This window comes from Sus scrofa, chromosome 1 (assembly GCF_000003025.6).
Source record: "Sus scrofa isolate TJ Tabasco breed Duroc chromosome 1, Sscrofa11.1, whole genome shotgun sequence".
Classification (NCBI taxonomy): Eukaryota; Metazoa; Chordata; class Mammalia; order Artiodactyla; family Suidae; genus Sus; species Sus scrofa.
This window is the reverse complement of record NC_010443.5, coordinates 113,582,853-113,603,157: the sequence shown is the minus strand read 5'-3', so window position 1 is coordinate 113,603,157 and position 20,305 is coordinate 113,582,853. Positions and strand designations below refer to the sequence as shown.

General features: G+C 40.0%; 1 protein-coding gene and 1 long non-coding RNA gene across 9 annotated transcripts in view; one reads left to right on the top strand and one right to left on the bottom strand.

Moving 5' to 3' along the window:
• LOC102158936 overlaps positions 1–20,305 on the bottom strand; it is a 358,073-nt gene that overhangs the window by 180,587 nt on the left and 157,181 nt on the right. For all 4 annotated transcript variants that reach the window (XR_002344700.1, XR_002344698.1, XR_002344696.1 and 1 more), the window contains 2 exons: positions 17,654–17,773; positions 4,750–4,813 (listed from right to left, as the gene is read on the bottom strand). This is a non-coding gene — a long non-coding RNA (uncharacterized LOC102158936). The remainder of the gene's footprint in view (positions 1–4,749; positions 4,814–17,653; positions 17,774–20,305) is intronic.
• LIPC (lipase, hepatic) overlaps positions 1–20,305 on the top strand; it is a 170,456-nt gene that overhangs the window by 982 nt on the left and 149,169 nt on the right. The window contains exons 1-2 of one of the 5 annotated variants that reach the window (XM_021063893.1): positions 19,200–19,227; positions 19,438–19,571. In XM_021063893.1, the coding sequence (XP_020919552.1) occupies positions 19,487–19,571 (85 nt within the window). In that variant the 5' untranslated portion in view covers positions 19,200–19,227; positions 19,438–19,486. 5 annotated transcript variants of the gene reach the window in all.

Here is a 20,305-nt window from a genome sequence, read left to right as displayed (position 1 = left end):
TAATGGGAGGTGTTAATTCATTATTGGGCTAAGATAAAAATTAGACAGTCTTAAAAATTAAACAGGCAAACTTAAATAGACATTTAGAACACACTGAAGATCTGACGAAAACAGATATGTCTGAAAAATAACATGGAGGTTATGAATGCTATACAATTAATGTGTTAGAACAAGCAGACATATAGAACTTAATAATAACAGACTATACATTTTTTTTCAACGGCATTGGTACATATGCACTAACTCTCAAATAAGGTCCCAAAAATAAATCAAGGGGAAAATTATATACATATATATTCTCACCACAATGCAATAAAACTAAATGTTAACCATATAAGTAAAAACAATGAAAGGTGCTTTGGGCAAAATAGTGATCTGTTCTATAGCCTTGGAGGCAGACAGTCCAGGATTGGGATTATAACTCCATCCCTTACTGCTGTGTGATCCAGGAAATTTATTGAACCTCTCTGAACCTTGGACTGTACATCTAAAAATGTAGCTCTACTTTGTAAAGTTCTTATAAAATTAGCTGTAAATTTAATAGCTACATATAAAGTATGTAAAAATAACACAATACCAAGACTTAAATGAAGACTAAGACTATACATCGCATAGTATATCCAGAATTTTTGTTGATTGAAAGCACAAGCCTAGAAAATATAAATCTAAATGCTAACAATGAATGTTTCTAGGCTCTGAAATTTGGGGTGATTTTTATTATTTTGCTTTATTTTTCTACTTTGTATAACATAGTAAGTTCAAAATAAAAATCATTATGAAATAAATATGAACTTCTTTAGATCATAGTACAAGAAGAAAATAAAGCTAAATATATTGAGTGCCCTCTCTGTAGTAGTTACTGTAAACATGTACCCATTTCAATTGTTGCCACTGTCATCTTCATTACCGTAAATTCTAGAATACTCTTAGTTTCTTGCTGTCTCTCTCTATATGTATATATACACACATATAATATATATTATAAATAAAATATAAATGTGTTATTAAATATTAATTTAAATATAGAATATATAAATTTATATTTATTATATATAACTATAGTATTACATAAAACACTATTGAGATAACTGACAATTTAATATGGACTATGGAATTAGAAAATCAGGGGTTCCTGCTGTGACTCAGTGGAAATGAATCTGTCTAGTATCTATGAGGATGCAGGTTTGATCCCTGGCCTCACTAGGTGGGTTAAGGATCTGGCATTGCTGTGGCTGTGGTGTAGGCTGATGGCTACAAAGAAAGAAAGAAAGAAAGAAAGAAAGAAAGAAAGAAAGAAAGAAAGAAAGAAAGGAAGAAAGAAAGAAAGGAAGGAAGAAAGAAAGGAAGAAAGAAAGAAAGGAAGAAAGAAAATCATATTGTATCAATATTAAATTTCCCAATTTTCTTAACTGTTAAATTTCCTGATTTTTATAAGCGAAAATGTCTGTCTTAGGAAATACACATTGAAGTATTTAGGTATGTATGTACATCTGTAAGTGGTATATATTCTATATTCTCAAGTTGTTCAGAAAAAAAATTATATACAGAGAATGATAATAAAGCAATCAGGGAAAAGGAGAAACCAAAAAAAATATAAACATGTAAATCTGGATAAAGGTCGTACAGGACTTCTTCATACTAGTTTTTAATATTTCTACAGGTTTAAAATTATATACAAATAAAAATTTATAATAAAAACAAACAAATAGATGACTGACAACTTCTAACAATAGCAACAGAATCAAGCAGAAAATTAAGAACATGATAAAAATTTCTGAAATATAAAATTGAAAATACTACCTATTAAAAGTGAGAGGGGTGTGAACAAATCAAGGTTCAGAGGCAAAGGTATAGATCTATGGACTTTCAGAAATAAAAGATAAGTTCCCATCGTGGCTCAGTGGTAACAAACCCAACTAGCATCCATGAGGATGCGGGTTTGATCCCCAACCTCACTCAGTGGGTTTAAAATCTGGAGTTGCTGTGAGCTGTGGTGTAGGTCACAAGTGCGGTTCAGATCCTACATTTCTGTGGCTCTGGTGTAGGCCTGGGAACTTCCATATGCCACAGGTATGGCCCTAAAAAAGACAAAAAAAAAAAAAAAAAAAAAAAAAAAGAGAGAGAGAGGGAGAAAAAGAGATAAGTGAACAAAGCACTAATTTAAAATCTTATGAAAAGTGTCAACATAAGAAAAAAGAGAAAGCAAAGAGTAAAGAAAGACAGAAATAAACTAGAAAACTGGTGAAAATAATAAATTTAACACCTCTTTCTCTAAAAAGAGTATAAAATAGAAATATTTATACTCTTGGGAATGTAATAAATAAAAAGTATAAATCCACAAAATTTTAAAAAGGACTGGTGATTTAATAATTGACAGGAGTTCTCTTTGTGGCTCAGTGGTAACAAACTCAACTAGTATCCATGAGGACATGGGTTCAATCCTTGGCCTCACTCAGTAGGTTAAGGATCTGGTGTTACCATGAGCTGCAGTGTAGGTTGCAGATGTGGCTGGGATCTGGCATGACTGTGGCTGTGGTGTGGGCCAAGAGCTGCAGCTCTCATTCAACCCCTAGCTTGGGAACTTCCATGTGCTGCAGCTGTGGCCCTAAAAAGTCCAAAACAAAACAAAATAAAAAAATTGACATAAATGATTTTTAAATGTAAATAATTGTAACGCACAATTTTAAAAAATTGGCATAAATGATTTTTAAATGTAAATAATTGTAATGCACAATTTATGGTCATCAATTTGAAATATTTAGCCAAATGGACAATGCAAAATATGAACTATAAAATTGGCAAAACAAGATACAAAAAAACATCAAAATAACAATGGAGAATGATATTGAGGAAGTTGTTAAAGAAATATGACCTAAAGAAGTTTACTGAATAATACTTCTATGAATTCAAGAAATAGATTTTTCCATACTACACAGTCAGTTCCAAATCACGGAGAAATAAGACCTGATTGATACCCAAGTCATTCTAAGAGATAAGCATCATCCTCATTCACAGATCTGTGAAAAGTACCATACACGTGCACACATACGCATAAACATACAGGCTTAAACAGTAAATATGCCCAAGTGCCAATTCCAATATAACTGGTTGGGAAAAATTAGAAGCAGACTCAGGCATACAGCAGATTTTCCAAAAATAGTTGTTGGATAAGTGAATAAGTGAATAGATGGGAATACATATGAATAAAGAAATTAATGCAGGCAATTAGCAACATCTACTAAGGGAATGCAAGGCAGGAATGGCTTGTGCATATCACATACCTGTGAGCTAATTTATACTGATCACTTCACCATGTCAGTCACAATGAGCATAGGCAGAAAAATCATTTGTAACTGAGCTTACACTATGCAGCTGTAAACAAGAGTGTTTGGGCCGATGAAGGTAAATTCTAGGAATGTGAAAAATTATGATGAATCACAAAATATCTTTTATAAAAGAACTGCTGCCTTTTTTTTTTTTTTTTTTTTTTTTTGGTGAGACTTAAAAGGAAAATGGAAGAAATGAAGACACTAAGGGTTGCAGGGTGACAGAATACACTATCCTCAAAATATGCCACTTTGGCCTAAGGATTGTTTTGAGTTGCAAGCACTTGAAAAAGAGCAGATGCGAGAAGGTCATTCTTATCTCCTCCTTTCCTCTTAAAAGAAGGTAGAAATTCCTATGTGGAAGATGCTCTCCCAGTATCAGGAGAAAAGAAACATTTTTCAATGGGGAATCGAAGCCAAGAGAATTCTGTACCAACAGACCCTGTTAAAATAATTTTTATCTTCCTTTAGCCTCGCTACATAATTTAGTTACTTTTCCACAATTGCCTCTTTCTTTGCTCAACCAGATATAAAAACATGTAAGCTTCACCATTTCTTTGCGTTTTTATTTCCTTATGCGGGCTCCCATGTCTAAGATAAATTTGTATGCTTTTGTCTTGTTAGTCTGTCTTGTGTCAGTTTAATTCTCAGGCCCAGCCAAAAAACCCTAAGAGTATAAAGGTAAAGTTTTACTTCCTCTACAGGATGTTCCTGAAGCAAAATATTGATGAATCTGACTACACTAAAATTTTAAGTGCTGTTCAGCATAAGATATCATAAGCCATGTGAAAGGACAATGCAAATTGGGAGAAGATATTTTTCTTACTGAAAAGCTAATGAACTAATAGAAAGATGGGCAAAAGATATGAACAAGCAATGTAGAGCAGAGGAAATCTAAATGACCAACAGCACATACAAAATGTTCAACCTTATCAGTAATCAGAAAGATGAAAATTAAAGTGATGAGACACCATTTTACATCCATCAAACTGATAAGAATGAAATAAAAACCTGGCACTATCAAGTGCTGGTGATGATGTGGAAATATTGGAGAAAGATTCACATTTTGTTGAAGATGTATTCATTGGTAGAACCATTTTGGAGACTAAATTTTCAACATCTAGCAACACTGAAGAGATATATATCTCACAACTCAGCAATTTCCCTTCTAGGAGTAAACACTAGAAGTGCATGGATGGTGCAAGACCATGGCAACATTGTTTATAAAAGCAAACACCAAAAAAGTAAACCACACAAATATTGATCAACGGAATGAACAAACTGTGATATACAGTAGGAAAATTTCAAGCAATTTTATCAACAAAAATCTCAAAAATATAATGCTGAATGAAAAATAAAGTGGCAGATAAGTATAATAATTTGTAAACATGCAAAATAATGCTATATATCTATAACTACATACCTCTGTTGCTAACATATACAAACATAGATGAGAACCACAGTCACCAGCTCAGGATGAGTTGCCTCTGAGGAGGAGAAAATAAAATTAGGTTAGGGAAGAGGTAATAGGTATATAGGTATTCTATTTCTTAACAAAAATAGGAAGCATATATGGCAAAATATTAGGATTTGATAGAGATGGGTAGCAAGATGGTATTCACAAATATTCCTTATACTGTGTTTGAGACTATTAAAAATTTTGAATGAGCACCCTAATTTTAAAAATATATAAATTATATAAAACTACTATATAAAATTCATAAACATCATTAACAGATAATTCATAAAGAAAGAAAATATGCAAAAAAATGGAGGTGAGGTAAATACAACTTTAACTCACTAGTGGAAAAAAATTAAAATATACATAAAATATTTTGGATTATCAATTGAGCATGAAACTTCAAAAATGTTAATAGCTAATATTAACAAGGGGAAGAGTGGGTGGGAGGAGTGAGCACATCTATTCATTGTTGATGAGGACTTAAAATGATATCAATTTACTTAGCATAGCTGTATATATGAAAAGGCAAAAAGTATATATATGTACATATAACATTGGCCTCAGCAATTCCACTTTAAGAAATTTAAGCAAAGGAAGTGACCAGAAATGGGAACCAAATTTATGCTTAAGCATGTTATAACAGCATTGTTAATAACGGTGATATCTTAGATACACAAGAGTTACAAAACAATAGGGAATTAAGCCAATTATGGCACATCTATAGGATACAGTGCACCACAGCTGTTTCAAACAATATTTTGTTTTATTTTATTTTTTTGTTTTTTTGCTTTTTATAGCCACACCCACCCAATATGGAAATTCCCAGGCTAGGGGTAGAATTGGAGCTACAGCTGCCCGCCTTCGCCACAGCCACAGCAACACAAGATCTGAGCTGCGTCTGTGACCTCTGCCACAGTTCATGGCAACGCTAGATCCTTCAGCCACAGAGTGGGGCCAGGGATCAAACCCTCCTCTTCATGGATACTAGCTGGGTTCATTAACTGCTGAGCCATGACAGGAACTCTCTCAAACAATATTTTAGAAGAATATTTAATACCACTGGTACATGTCATTAATATGTTGTTAAGACAAGTTATTAAAGAGTTTATACAGAATGTTTGCAGTTGAATTTTTTTTTAATGTATAGCCAGGAAAGACGATTTGGAGGTACCTAAAGGAAAATGTCAACAGTGGTTATCTTTTGATCTTTTTCACCATGTTTTTATTTTTTGCTCTTCATGTTCCTATTTTTCAATAATAAACATTTATTGATTTTAAAATAGAAAAAGTTATTATAAATAAAACATTCACCAAAATAAGTTTTGTTGATTAAAGATTTAAATATAAAATCTAATTATGGAAGAACTTGCAGAAAATTGAAAAAGTGTTTATCACCTCTCTGGGGGAATTTTAACTTTCTCAACTTTGAGGCTATTTAAATGATTTCACTATAAAAATTAGCATTACTAAAGATTTTTTTTAAAAGGGAAAATATTTTTATCAAACATTACAAAGAACTAAGATCTATCAAAAATAGCTAATTCAAATTTGTAAAATAAATGTCAAGATTCCAAAAGATAAATAGGTAAAAGACAGGCCTATTCCCATAAGGGAAATACAATTAGTAGAGAAACAGTGGGAAAATGTTAATTCTCACTAGAAATCAAAGAAATGCAAATGAAAGCAGTCAGAAGATGAAAATTTACATATTCTAAAAGAGCTACATGCACACACAAAATTGAATGTCAATATCCAATGATGGTGAAGTTGCCTGGAAATTGCCTCATACATTTATTTACAGCCATATTGTTCCCACCTCTAGCCAGAAATGTTACCACTAAGAACTTATTCTTAAGAAATAATTTGGCAAAGGCAGAAAGGTCCCTCCTCCTCCTCCTGACTTGTAAATGTTGGAATTCCCAGGGCTCAGCCCCATGAGGTCTTCTCCTTCCCATCCACACACAGTTTGGAGGATCTCACCTGTATACCCAGATGTCTCTCCTCAGGAGTCTCTAGTGAGATAGGTGACCCAAACAGGGAATTTCCCTGGGCATGGCGGTGGGGGGATTTTGAAGGGAGTTCAAGGACTCAGAACTCAGTCAAAGTCAGGACAGGATGCCACAGTGAAGACAGAAAGGGCCAGCAAAGAGAATCAGAGAGACATCTAAAGCAGGGTCATTGTAATATTAATTCGTTATATTAATAACTAAATATCCCAGGCTTTATCTGGGGATAAAGTAAGGGTATAAGGGTGAGGTCCCTTCACTGCAATAGCCCTCCACTCTCCTGAGGGCCACCAGATCCCAGCTGACCTTGACCCTGACCTCCAAAGTCTGGCTATTATTTTTGTGAGGTAGCCCATACATTATTTTGGCTTCCTCCCTCAAGCCCATGTAGAGGAATAAAATTTGCCCCCCTCCCTCAAATGTCTCTTTGGCATGCAGATTATTTCAATCTGAAAACAATTGAAGCCCAAAAGACTCAGGAAGAAAGTTTGACCTTCATAATTTCCTAAAAGAATTTAGATAGAGGGCCTGTTTCCAAAATAGAGCTCTTACATGAGATCTCTGCAAAGATTATGGGCTAAGTGTGGTGGGGAAGCCCAGCAGGGCCTGGAGATCAGAGTCCACCCTGTGTGCCATCATCTCGTGATCCAGCAAATGTTTGTTTCCTAAACATTTGCTTTTCCATCTTCATGTGAAATGCCTTCCTCCCCTTCGAGGTCTCAAACCACTACCCTCAATACCCTCTTCTGTCTCCAGCTGAAGCTGGGATTTAAGGTGAGGGCTTTGGCCATTTTGGATAGTTACTCAGTTTTCCTGTGTCTCTCCCATGTACACATGTTATTAAACTTTTGTTTGATTTTTCTCCAGTTAATCTGTCTCATGTCAGTTTATTTGTTAGACCAGCCAGGAAAACCTAGAAGGGTAAAGGAAAATTTCTTCCACCCTGACACCCATAAACCATTTCAAGTGGCACCTCAGCCCTCCCTCTTTGCCTTCTAGGAGAGTCTTGACCAGCCAGAACTTTCCTTCTGCAGGTGGCTGCTTGCTTCCCCCACCCCACCCCAGGTCCTGGGCAGTAAGGTATGTCCTACTCTGAGGTCAGGAAGCAGAATTGCTTGGGCTCCCAAGTCTCCTAAAAATCCCTATATTCCACAAACACACTCACCCACTTGACATCCTAGCCTGGGGTTCACATAAGCCCTTTTACAGCTTAAGCATGTTTGGACATTTACCATCCTTCATTCTCATGACCTTGTGAGGTTGGAACCACAAGTTTCATTATCCCTGCTGTAGAAACATTACAACTTAGCCAAGGCAGAAGTGGTCTCAAACTCAGACCTTCTACCCTCAAATCCACATCTCTCACCATGGCACCAAGTATGGCCAAAAGTGGGGATTGCTACACATATTAGCAGCCTACCACTTTCTTCCTCGTTTATATATCGCCTATGAAAAATGGACAAGGGAAGTTACTTTTGTTTTTAACCATGCCCGCAAGCATAGTAAGTTCCTGGGCCAGGGTTCAAATCTGAGCCACAGCTGTAGCAACACTGGATCCTTTAATCCACTGCACCACAGCTGGGATTCTGGGAAGCTACATTTCTATCAAGAGCTAGAACAAGCAGTTTTACTGCAGAGATGACACGCTAGCAAAAAGAAAGGATTCCCAGAGGCAAAGAGCCTGACTGTGTTCTCCCAGCCCCAAGATCCCAATTACACATCTGCTGACCTCTGAGATTGAGTCCTTGCTGTTTCCTAAGGCATCAAAAGGACATTCCACTCTCCAGAGAGTCCCCTGCCCCACACTCAGCTGGATAGTCAGATCAGGTGATAGGAGTGAAACAGTGGAGTGAGAAATGGCTCTCTCTGGGGTGTCACTCCAGTGGCCATAAATTTAAACGAAGCCTAGACACAGCAATATTTTCATTCTCCTTTCCCTGAATTTTGCCAAGAGGAAAAGCTCCTTCTCCAAACTGGCTCACTCAGAGCAAACAAGCTTGAATGCATTTTTCCATGCAAAATGCAGGCTCCTAAGGAAAAGGAAGGGGGCCTATGGAGTTCACCTGAATCATCTGACCGTATCTCAGATGTGAGAAATGAAACTGGGACCCCAATAGGGGTCCTCCTGCCCCAGGTCCTTCAGGCCACCAGAAGGAGATCATGTTTAACTCAGAAGCCAAGAGAAACTTTATTCTTTGGTGAGAGAATGGAGAGGTGAGAGCTCAGGCTCTAGAATCCATGCTCTCCTGGGATAGGCTGTGGGCAGGGCTGCTTTGCAGGGATCTGGGCAGCAGGGGCAGGGGGAATTCTCACAGGCATGAGCACAGGCACAGCTCCTGCTCCAGAGAGTGGGGCACAGCCTCTCTGAACACCTCTCTCCCTACTCCCCATCCCCCACCCCAGCATTTCACACCAGGAATTCTGGACTGGAGTGCTGGGTGCAAGGCCTCTGCATCAGACACCCTGTGAGCAAGTAGAACTAGACTAAGCACAAAGGAAAAAAAAAAAAGGTCAGACCATGTTTTATTACCCAGATTCTATTTTTATTTCCAGGGAATTGTTAACAGGCTTTGAGGTGACAGTGGGGTCAAATCCACACAGGTATCCTGACTGGGAGACATACAGAAATTCTTCCTTGGAGCTGAAAAAGATTCCCCCTCTACCCGACATAAAGGGGAAAAAATAAACTTCCCAAAGGCAGGTTCCCACCACCTGCTTGGCCAAAGCTCGGCAGTCGATTTTCTCTAGTTCCTGATACACGCTGCCTACCCCACACTCCACCTCACCCCCAGGGCACAGACTCTATTGCCCTTGGATGTGACCCTTTGGGTCTGAGGAGTCAGACCAGGGATAGTTTCACCAACCAGTCCCTAGTCCCGACTCCCAAGAGTCACCTCTGCACGTGGTGGGTCCTGTCCCCAAGGGCCCATGGGAGGACCCCCTCTGAGGGCCTTTCCCATTCCAGAGCCTGTTTTCTCTGGCCATTAACCTGAGAAAAGGAATCACATTTTTCTTTCTTTCTCTTCCTTCCTTCCTTCCTTCCTTCCTTCCTTTCTTTCTTTCTTTCTTTCTTTCTTTCTTTCTTTCTTTCTTTCTTTCTTTCTTTCTTTCTGCCATTCCCATGGCATGCAGAAATTCCCAGGCCAGGGATCAAATCCAAACCACAGCAGTAACTGAGCCACAGCAGTGACAAACCCCAGGTCCTTAAACTGTTGAGCCACAAGGGAACTCCTGGAGCCACATTTTTCAATTTAAAGTCAGGATTAGCTGGTCTAAAACTGATGATGGGAATTATTCAAAAACAAGAAAGCAAATTTTTTTTGGAGTGTGCTTTTTTGTTTAATACAAAGGAATGCATAACGTACGCAGTTAATTTCAAAATCAAGTCCAAGAAGCATCAACCCTATTTATACTTTTTTTCAAAAATACTATAAATAGATTTCCTGTTCTTTATTATAGTCAGTTAAACGGACAGAAAAAGAGAAAGGGAAGGAAGACAAAAGTGCAAGAGGAATTAAAACACACTGAAAGACTACAATCAATAAAAATAAGAATAGCTGGTGTGTATCCTGCTGGGCACTGTGCTAGGCACAGTTCATGAATTATTCTGGCTTATTCTTCCCCCAAACCCTAAAGAAAATAATAGTACTGTCCCTACTTTCAAGTGGGGAAACTGAGACATAAAGATTTTAAATAACTTGCCTGCTAATAGGAACAAAAAGAGAGAAGGCAGCAAGGAAATCCAGTTTTCTGTTATCACAAAGCCTCCACTCAAGAGACAAATACCAAGAGACAGCCTTTCCTCCTGAAGGAACCTTTACCTGTTATCTTCAAATTCTGCAGCTAAATACTTCCTTTATCATTTTTTAACAATAGGAATTACAGGGGAAATGTTGTACTTCAATAGAAACCTGTGCATTGTCCACACATAGCACAACCTTGCTGAGTTATCTGATTCTTTTGTCAATTGCCCTTGAGGCATTTTACAACAGTGTGCTTTGTAGATAACTAACAGCAACACAAAATGCAGGTTCCATGCTGCTCTGTGACAGTTTGATTGACTGCCCTAGAAGCTAGTTGTGCTTCCATTTGATTGGCCCATTCATTTCATCTCTTTATCCCTTTAATTTTTTTTTTTGGGGGGGGGGCCTCACCTTGGTGTGTGGAGGTTCCCAGGCTAGATGTCGGAGCTGTAGCTGCTGGCCTATGCCACAGCCACACAGCAACTCAGGATCTGAGCTGCGTCTGTGGCCTACACTACAGCTCATGGCAACGGCGGATCCTTAACCCACTGAGGGAGGCCAGGGATTGAACCCTCATCCTCACAGTTTCTAGTCAGGTTCGTTAACCACTGAGCCACAAAGGGAACTCCCATCCATATAAATTTGTGAGGGATTTGGCTTTTCCTTTGAACTGCTTGTAATACCCTTACCAGCTTCCACATTAGTAAGTTAAATAAAATACCCTATGTTCAACTTTATTTCTGAATGAGAGTCATGATTTTACCTTTTTTAAAAAAATTGTCTTAGAATTATCAAAGCATGTCAGAGCATCTCATGGTTGCATTGTGGAGGACTTAGGCATGACCCAACCCAAATGGTGATGGTGTGTAAATTAGATCTTTTGTAGCATAGTCTCACCCTGACAATTTCCTGTCAAACATTCTGTTATCTCCATGCCAAAACTTCTGGGCAAAGGCTCCAGTCCCCTTATCTTGGCTGGTCTTTTTTTTTTTACTGTTGATTGGGAAAATTAATCTGTGTATAAATTATAAAATTCCATCCTAGTGAGGCAGAATATTAATTCAGGTAGTCAGTGTAGAAACATGGGCTTTGATATATTCTTTAATATGGCTATTGATTAACATTTGTTGCTTAAGGGCTCCAGGGAGTAACATCCCCACAGGCCTTGTTTACTATAGGGAGTGTACCTATGCCCAGATGGACATTAATCTCTAATCCCCTGTGACTAAGTTTATGGGAAGAAAAGGACAAAGAAACCATGAGACCTACAGGACATTTCCACCCCTATAAGCCCTATTGGATAAGGACTGATATGGGTAATTGAGCAAGGCCAATGGGAGAAAACCCCATCTTTCTGGACCCCCACATTGGTACCCCCCCATCTTTAAGGAATAAAAACTCCTATGGGACAATAGAGAGTGGGGGCTCTTCTCCCCCTCCCAGCAGCCCTGGGAGCTATTTGCTTTCCTTTAACAAGCCTTTGCTTGCTTGCTGCATGTGTGTTCCCAGAGTTCATTCTTCGACTGCCGTGAACAAGAACCCGGATTCCGGTATCATTTTTCCGGTATCACCACCATTATGTCTCCATTATTTCTATCTTCTGCTCTGTTTCATGGGCTAAGTGTTTTAGGCTCTTTCCATTAAATAGCTGAGAAAAGGCTTGAGAACATTTGTTCTGAAAATAACATTAATAATAAACACATGATCTACATCTTTATCAGAGGGCAAAAGCACAACTCAATTCCATTTTTTTAACCTTAGATCCACAAAGCTCTCACAGCCATTTCCTACTACACCTGGTAAAACTACTTTTGTTGTGTGTGCTTGTGAGTTAGACAAACGTAATTCAGATTTTATTCCACCACTTACTAGAATATGGATTTGGACAACTCAGTAACCTCCCAAAGCCTCAGTTTTCCTCTCTCTATAAAGGGCATAATCATACATGCGTCATCATAGGTTCCTGAGGTTTCGATGACATCACACAGTCTGGCGTCTTTGGGAGTTGGCCCCTGAACTATTAACCCCTGACTTCTAAGCCTGTCTAGGAATTGATGACTAACCATGACAGCAAGATACCCTATGGAAAAATATAAGCCACTGGCAGCACTTAAAGTAGACACTGGGAACCAGTCCTGATTTTTTGCAGCCAAGGACTTCACTTGCTAACTTCAGAAATCTTTGGTGAGATGAGCATGTGACACGGACCAACCACAAGCTGCTGTAGAGAGGACTGGGGCATTTTGATCTGAGTGGAGCCCCGTTCCTGCCTGATACCCAGAACAAGGACAGTGCCCCTGGCTATCTCATAGTCAGAAGCACTGGGGCCCAGAGAAACAGAGCTGCTACGCTGATGGCCCACCTTCCCAAACTGTGCCCTTCAGTTACTGCAATCAGCCCATTCAGTTCATAGCTTGGTTGGTCTCCCAGAAGAGCCCAGCATGATCACCCCTCACCAAGCCTAATCACGTCCCGAAGCCGCTGGAGAACTCAGGCACAGAGCCTATTCTATGCCCACCTCTTTCCCACAGGGGAGAAAGCCCTTGTCAAACTTGAAGGAGCCAGCAAAGGTCCATGTCTATCTGGCTGTTTAAAGCCACCTTACATCTTTCCTTCCTTCTGCTTCCAAGCATAATGCAAATAGAGAAAAAAAAGTTTCCATAATACTGGAACTACTAAAATCATAAAATGCATTATTATTCCAGAGTATCCAGTCACAAAAAAGGCAGCCCTGGTTTTTTCTTTCTCTCCTTCTTTCTTTCTTTCTCTTTCTTCCTTTCCTTCTTTCTTTCATTGTCTCACAAACCAGCTGAAATTCCGATGGGGAGAATAAATGGGCTACCACAGAGCAGGAAACATACAATTAAACGTAGAAGGAGATCTCGGCTCTTGGCCCCTGTGCAATTCACTTTAGACTTTGGGAAGGAGAGAGTATCAGAGTTTACATGGACCCAGAAGTCCTTAGATCCAGTCCACATAATTAGCTGTGGCCTTATACAAGGAACCTCAGAGTCCCAGTTTTCCCACCCGTCAGAGGAAGTAATTTTTATCTCACTTGTTAACAAAAATCAAATGAGCTCTGATTGTGCCAAGAGTTGTTACAAGCACATTGCATGTGATAATGTTTCATTCTCACACTTCCATTTTACAGATGAGAAAACTGAGGCAAAGAGAGGTTACACTATTTGCACAAGGTCACACAACTAGTCAGAGGCAGAGCCCATGAAGACCTGAATCTGCAAAGGTTAAATCAATGCAGGTGGGATGATCTTGGATGAATATCTGCTTGAAAATGCTTGACACATTTCATTCTTTCAAATAGTCTAAAACACCATCTGCAACCTTATTTTCACCTTTCATTTGTTTGCTTGTCTTAAAGAAAAACAAAAAAGCAGATAAGGAAAAGGTTAGGCTCCAGGCCAACCCCTTTTCTTTTCTGTTTATTTTTTTAGATTTTTATTATTTTTTACTATAGTTGATTTACAATGTTCTGTCAATTTCTGCTGTACAGCAAAGTGACTCAGTCATATATATATATAAATATATATACATTCTTTTTCTCACATTACCCTCCATCATGTTCCATCACAAGTGATTAGATATAGTTCCCTGTGCTATACAGCAGGATCTCACAGCTCATCCACTCCAAATGCAATAGTTTGCATCTATTAACCCCAAACTCCCAGTTCTTCCCACTCCCTCTCCCTCTCCCCCAACGCCTTTCCTAATAAGGACATCCCCAAGCCAACTCAAAGAACTGTCTCTACTTGTTTTTGTAATGTTACCGCAAGGTACAAGAATGTCCACACAGATGGATCTGTGACCTAACAAATGTTTGGTCAATTTCCTGGTGGCAGCCTGGTGGTCCCAATCAGACGTGGGGGAAGGTAGTCATTTTCCAATGTTTGAGCCTGCAAACTTTGTAAATTTCATCTTGACAGTGGAGGGTTGATGGGTAGGAAAGAAAGTTCAGTGCAGGCCTGAGAAAATTCAGGGCTTAAGGGCTCGTGGTAAAGAAAACTGGCTGACCCTGGACTCAGGTGACATTGATTCCCCTCTCTCAGCCTTTTACTGGCAAAATATGGTACTGTCCTACTTCTTAATCTCTTAAATCTCACCTGTAGAATGAGGGAAATAAGAGTACCAACGCAAAATGTATTGTTGTATTTACTCTTTTCTTGGAAATCTGCCAAGAGGCTGCCATTCTCACCTATCCCTGGTGTCTGATGATGAAAGCTAGAATATCTGATTCGGAACATAAAAAACCCTGTCTCTCTCATCAGTGACTTTCACCTTGATCCCCTGGCTTCTCCCTCTGAGTATTTGCTCTCTTTATCTCTGTAAAATATGTTTTCTTCTGATTAACTTTCTTATCACCATTACGCTAAAAGAAAAGGTTACATTCAGGTCATTAAAGCCTGGCCTCTTGAAATCCCCATTTCTTCAAGAAGCTCTTCAAGTTAAAGAAAGTACTGGGCAATTTTTAGGGATCTAATTATAAGACCACTATTATTTTAGACTGAGGATTGCAGACGAGAGGAGGCATGGGGCTCCACCACCGTGGGCAAAGCTGATAACCAGCTGGAGGCTCCAGGCTCCATGAGGTCAGGCCTGCCTCCTCTTTCCAGTTCATGGGAAATGAAGGGTCCTCCACTAACTGCTGGGATTAATGGGATGTGGAAATGACTAAAGACCCCACTAAAGGACCCACTGTCTGCTCCAATGTATTGATGGGATCAACCACATTAGAGTCATGTCCCAAAGGTCTGGGGGACACTGCATTCCTCTATGGCAGAGTCTTCGCACATTTGTAATGAAGCACCCACACCAATCTGAAAAAATGTTTGAGTGCCCCTTCATCATATATGGATATTTATCTGCTTATAAATCATATAGCACTAACATGGTACCACATATAAAAGATATAGTGTAAATATATGACAAACATTATATGTATACAAATAAAAATTTCAAAGCAAAGGTGATATCTTTGGGCTGCTGTAACAGTTGTTACTTCTTTTTTTTTTTTTTTTTTTTTTTTTGGCTGTACCCTTAGCATGCAGAAATTCCTACACCAGGGATCAAACCAGCCCCACAGCAGTGACCCAAGCCACAGCAGTGACAGTGCCAGATCCTCAACTGCTAAGCCACCAGGGAACTCCTGAGGTGCTAGAACAGAATATCATAGTCTCGGTGGCTTATAAACAAATTTATTTCTCATAGTTTTAGAGACTGAGAAGTCCAAGCTCAAGGTACCAGCAGATCTGGTGTCTGATGAGGGCCTCATGGATGCCCATATTCTCATTATAACCTCATATGGAGGAAGGAGCAAAGGATCTGTCTCTCTGAGGTTTCTGTCATATGGGCACTAATCCCCTTCATGAGGACTCTGCCCTCATGACCTAACCACCTACTAAAGGCCCCACCTCCACATACCTTCACCTTGAGGCCTAGGTTTCAACATACCAGTTTGGGAGGGAGGACACAAACATTCAGCCTATAGCAGGTGATATAAGAAAAACCTGAAAGATCTATTATTTTCTTTTCCTGTCCCAACAGATCTCTCACCACAACTCTGAGGCAAGGGTTCTCAAACTTTTGGTGACCAAGAATGATCTGGAGAACTTGTTTAAAATGAAGGTTGTTCATGGATTTCCCACTGTGGCTCAGCGGGTTAAGAACCTGACTAGTATCCATGAGGATGTGGTTCGATTCCTGGCCTTGCTCAATGGTTTAAGGTTCCGGCATTGCTGCAAGCTGTGGTATTGGTCACAGATGTGGCTCAGATTCAATTGATAGCCTGGGAACTTCCATATACCACAGAAGTGGCCCTAAAAATAAAAAAATAAAATGAAATGAAGGTTGTCCAGGCCCCAGCCCTAGACGTTTTCATGGAGGTGACCCAGGGAAGGGCCCTTAACTGCCCTCCTCCTGAGCCCTCAGTCTGACTCTGATTCCAACCCTTCATCAGATTTTGGAACCACCGATCCTCGTCCTTTTGTTTTCCTCCCTCTTTCATTTTCTTCTAAAATTTTAATCCTGTAGAAGTCCTGCTGTTATCCTCCTGACCCCCCCCCCATGTGAATTAAAAACAATAGAAATAGTAGAATAGCTGCTGTTTATTCCTTCCTGCTTGGCAGGTTTGCTAAGGGCTTTGCCTCTTTACATTGCCTCCTTTAATCTGATCAGGTAGAGGTACTTTGTCCCACTATACAGAAGAAAACATCTAAAGCTCACAACACCAATGTCTTGCCTAGTTCACCCAGTTAGTAAGTAAGTGATAGGCCAAGGACCTTAACCTAGACCTGTCTGATGCCAAAGCCTGGCCTCTTGACCACTAAGCGCATTGCCTGCAAAATCAGTAATTATAATTTACAGAACCTCTCCTATGAACCAGCCACATGGCTGAGCACTTCACATATCAATGTTTAATACTCATGATACACCTGAGTTTGTAGAGGTGTGAATCTCAGTCCACAAATTCTGACATGGAAGGAATCTTACTTCCTGTAACCCTTCTCAATTATGACTCCCAAACTCCTATTTTTCAGGCCCTCCTGGATTCCTTTTCCCCACCCCCAGTTCTGGATCAAACACAATACCCAGAGCTGGGGTTAGGGGTGAGCACCTGGTCCTCTGCCATCAGTCCACACAGGTGACCACAAAGGGCCCAGTCTTCCCCATCCTCATGACCTGTCAGCACCAGAGGCTCACTGCTGCTCCCACCCCATGCCAGGCACAGGGGCATCTTTCATCAACTCCTGCTGACACACTCACGGCCATTTCCTCTTTGGGTAGCAAGGGACCACCCCCTCTGCCCTCATAGACAAACCTCCCCTCCCCGACCCACTTGAAAAGCCCAAGAGACTCTCTTTCTGGTGATGGGAAGGGAGGGGGACTCCCTCCCTCTTCACATGCCTTTAAAATATTTTTAGCCTTTTGCTCGCCTTTGTTGGTTAAAATTCACTAACCCTAGGTCCTAAGTTTGGGGAAAACAAAAGATTCCTAGTCTTCTCTCTGCTTCACCCTTCTTAAGTGGGAGGCGGAGCATGAGCGAGGGGTTGGGAGAAATATGTTAAGGTGGTACTTCAAAATATTATCTCCAGCTCATGTTACCTCATTTTACAGGTGAGGAGATGGAACCCATCACAGTTAAGCAGCATTTTGCACAGCTAGTTGATAGCAGACCCAGGATCCCAGAGGCACCCAGCTCTGCTGGTGTCTTGCTGAGTTAATCTGCAGAGAGAGATGGAGGGTTGAGTTTGTTCTTGGCAGTACTCATGTCTCAGGGTGTAAAAGCCAAAATCCTGAACAGTTCTCAGAGCTTTCTGAGATGGTCTTCCTGGGTTATTATGCTCAAATTTGGCTCAAATAAAGTTTTCCATTTTTTTTCTTAAAAAAAAAATAACTAAAAACAAAAAAAACAAAGTTCTTATAATGATGTCACTCTGATTGCTGGCCTCCCTGATGTACCTGGAACATCCCAGGCTTGCTCCTACCTCAGGACCTTTGTCTTGGCTGCAGTGGCTGTTTTGGCTGCCTGAAGCTGTCTTCTTCAACATGTCCACAGGGGCAACTCCCTCAAACCCTTGCTCAAAGTTTACTTCCCAATGAGTCTCACCCTGACCATTCTATCTAAAACCGCTACCTTCCCTATCCCCTTAACTCTGCCACACTTTTCCTTTTTTGGTAGCTCTGACTGCATTCTTCCAATCTACATAACTCTCTTATTTATTATGTCTATTGTCTATTATCTGACTCCTCCCATTCCCACCTACACAAGCACTGCAAATACTAGAATTCTGGTCTGTTTTATTGTATTTTCCAAGTGCCTAGTACAGTGCCTGGTGTATACTAGATATTTTTTAAAAGTTGAAGAAAATGACTAAAGTTTAAATAGGAGTTGTGTTGTGGCTCAGTGGGTTACAAACCCAACTAATATCCATCAGGATGCAGGTTCGATCCCTGGCCTTGCTCGGTGGATTAAGGATCCAGCATTGCTGTGGCTATGGTGTAGGCTGGCAGCTGGAGCTCTGAATCAACCCCTAGCCTGGGAACTTCCACATGCCACAGGTGCAACCCTAAAAAAAGCAAAAAAAAAAAAAAAAAAAAAATCAAATTAAATAAATAATTTTTTAAATAATAAATAAATAAAACTGTGAAACTCAAGTAATATTACAAGAGTCATATATGGTAGCATTTCCCCTGCCTGCTTTTGCCAAGTGGACTTCTGAATCGTTTCCACAGAACAATTCATTAACACAGAAGAGGAGAGAGTGTGTTTACTCCAGGGTCCTCTTTCAATTGGGCCCCTAGCAAAGCATCCAGTTCTGCATCTTTGCTCCTCCATCAGCTCCTTCTTACACTGAGGTTAGAGGTTGTCAGTCCCGTTTTGCTAATAGAAATGTTGCCCATCACTCTTTGACCACAGGCACCAACAATTTTGCTAAATTCAAGAGAAAACATACCCTGGAGGGTTCTCAGCATAGCAGAGTCCTTTCCTTTCTCTTTGGGTTTAGCCTGCAATTTGAAACACCATTGTTGTAAGCCTGCATCCCTTTTGCAGGCTGTCAGGGAAAGACTTAGGCAACCATGTGGAAGCCACCTACCCCGACCTTTGATACAATTTCCAAACACAACACATTAACTTTAAATTGATTAATTTGGAACTGTGGCCTTGGCCCAAGAAGGTAAGAGTACATGAAAAAATGTTTTATTTTCATAATATATCAGGATAAAAACCACTTTGTAATTCAAATTTTTTTGGAATGAGATATAGTTAGATTTGGGATTGGGGTTAGCAAGGAAAGGGTCTGAACACTAGAAAACATGTTTAAAAGGTTAATTATTAATGGGCAACCTTCCTTAACAAAGTATCAATAGGCAATCTGGTCTCTTAGCTCCAGAAAATTGGCAAGAAGATCTGGGACTCAGGGTGAGAGAGGAGAAATGGAAAGTTCCCCGTGCGTCTCTATTTTCTTGGTTTTGTGCATCTTTATCCAATCAAGTGCCCATGGACAGAGCCTGGGATTAGGTAAGAGCCTGCCTCTCCTCTGGAGATGGGCATGGATTTTCTTTTCTTAATTTACATCTCAACAGATCCAAGTATTCTTGATTGTGTGGGACAGAACTTGCCTCGAAACTCACCAGGTGGTTCTGTGAGTGGCATTGCCGTCATGGGGACATGTAGACTTTTGTAAGCAGGATTGAAAGTTTAGGAAACCACTCTTGGAGTAGAAGTCTTCCCAGAGCACTTGCAGCTAGCAACAAAATCTTTCACGTATCTAATTCAGAAATAGTCAGGCTAAGTCTTCTTCTGTGGAGAATGATCTGAAAGATTTTCAGCTCTAATTTGCAGTTGAGGAGCGCAGCTTGCAAAGAAATGCTCTTTCTTGCTGAGGTTGTCTAATTGCTGGCTCTCTCAGAAGAGAGGAAGCCAGAGAGTCCGCCTTCCGTCATGTCTAAAACAGTGATATTGCACGTTTTCCCGATTTCATTTTTCTGCCAAAGTTTTACTCTGAGACTGAGGAATCCAACAGCAGTCACATCTGTTTGGTCTGTGAATTCACAAACTAAGTCCATGGCCAAAAATATTGAAAGGTAGGTGGATTCCTGGCTAAACAGTGCATTGGATTGGTGAATTACAGGTATGAAGTGAACTGAACAATCAGGTCAAAGGAGACTGGCATTTGGGACTTTGTGCTGGTTGCTGGTTAGGAGCTGGAAACTCTAAGGTAGAGGCTTAAATCTTTCTTTCCTCAAAGACTA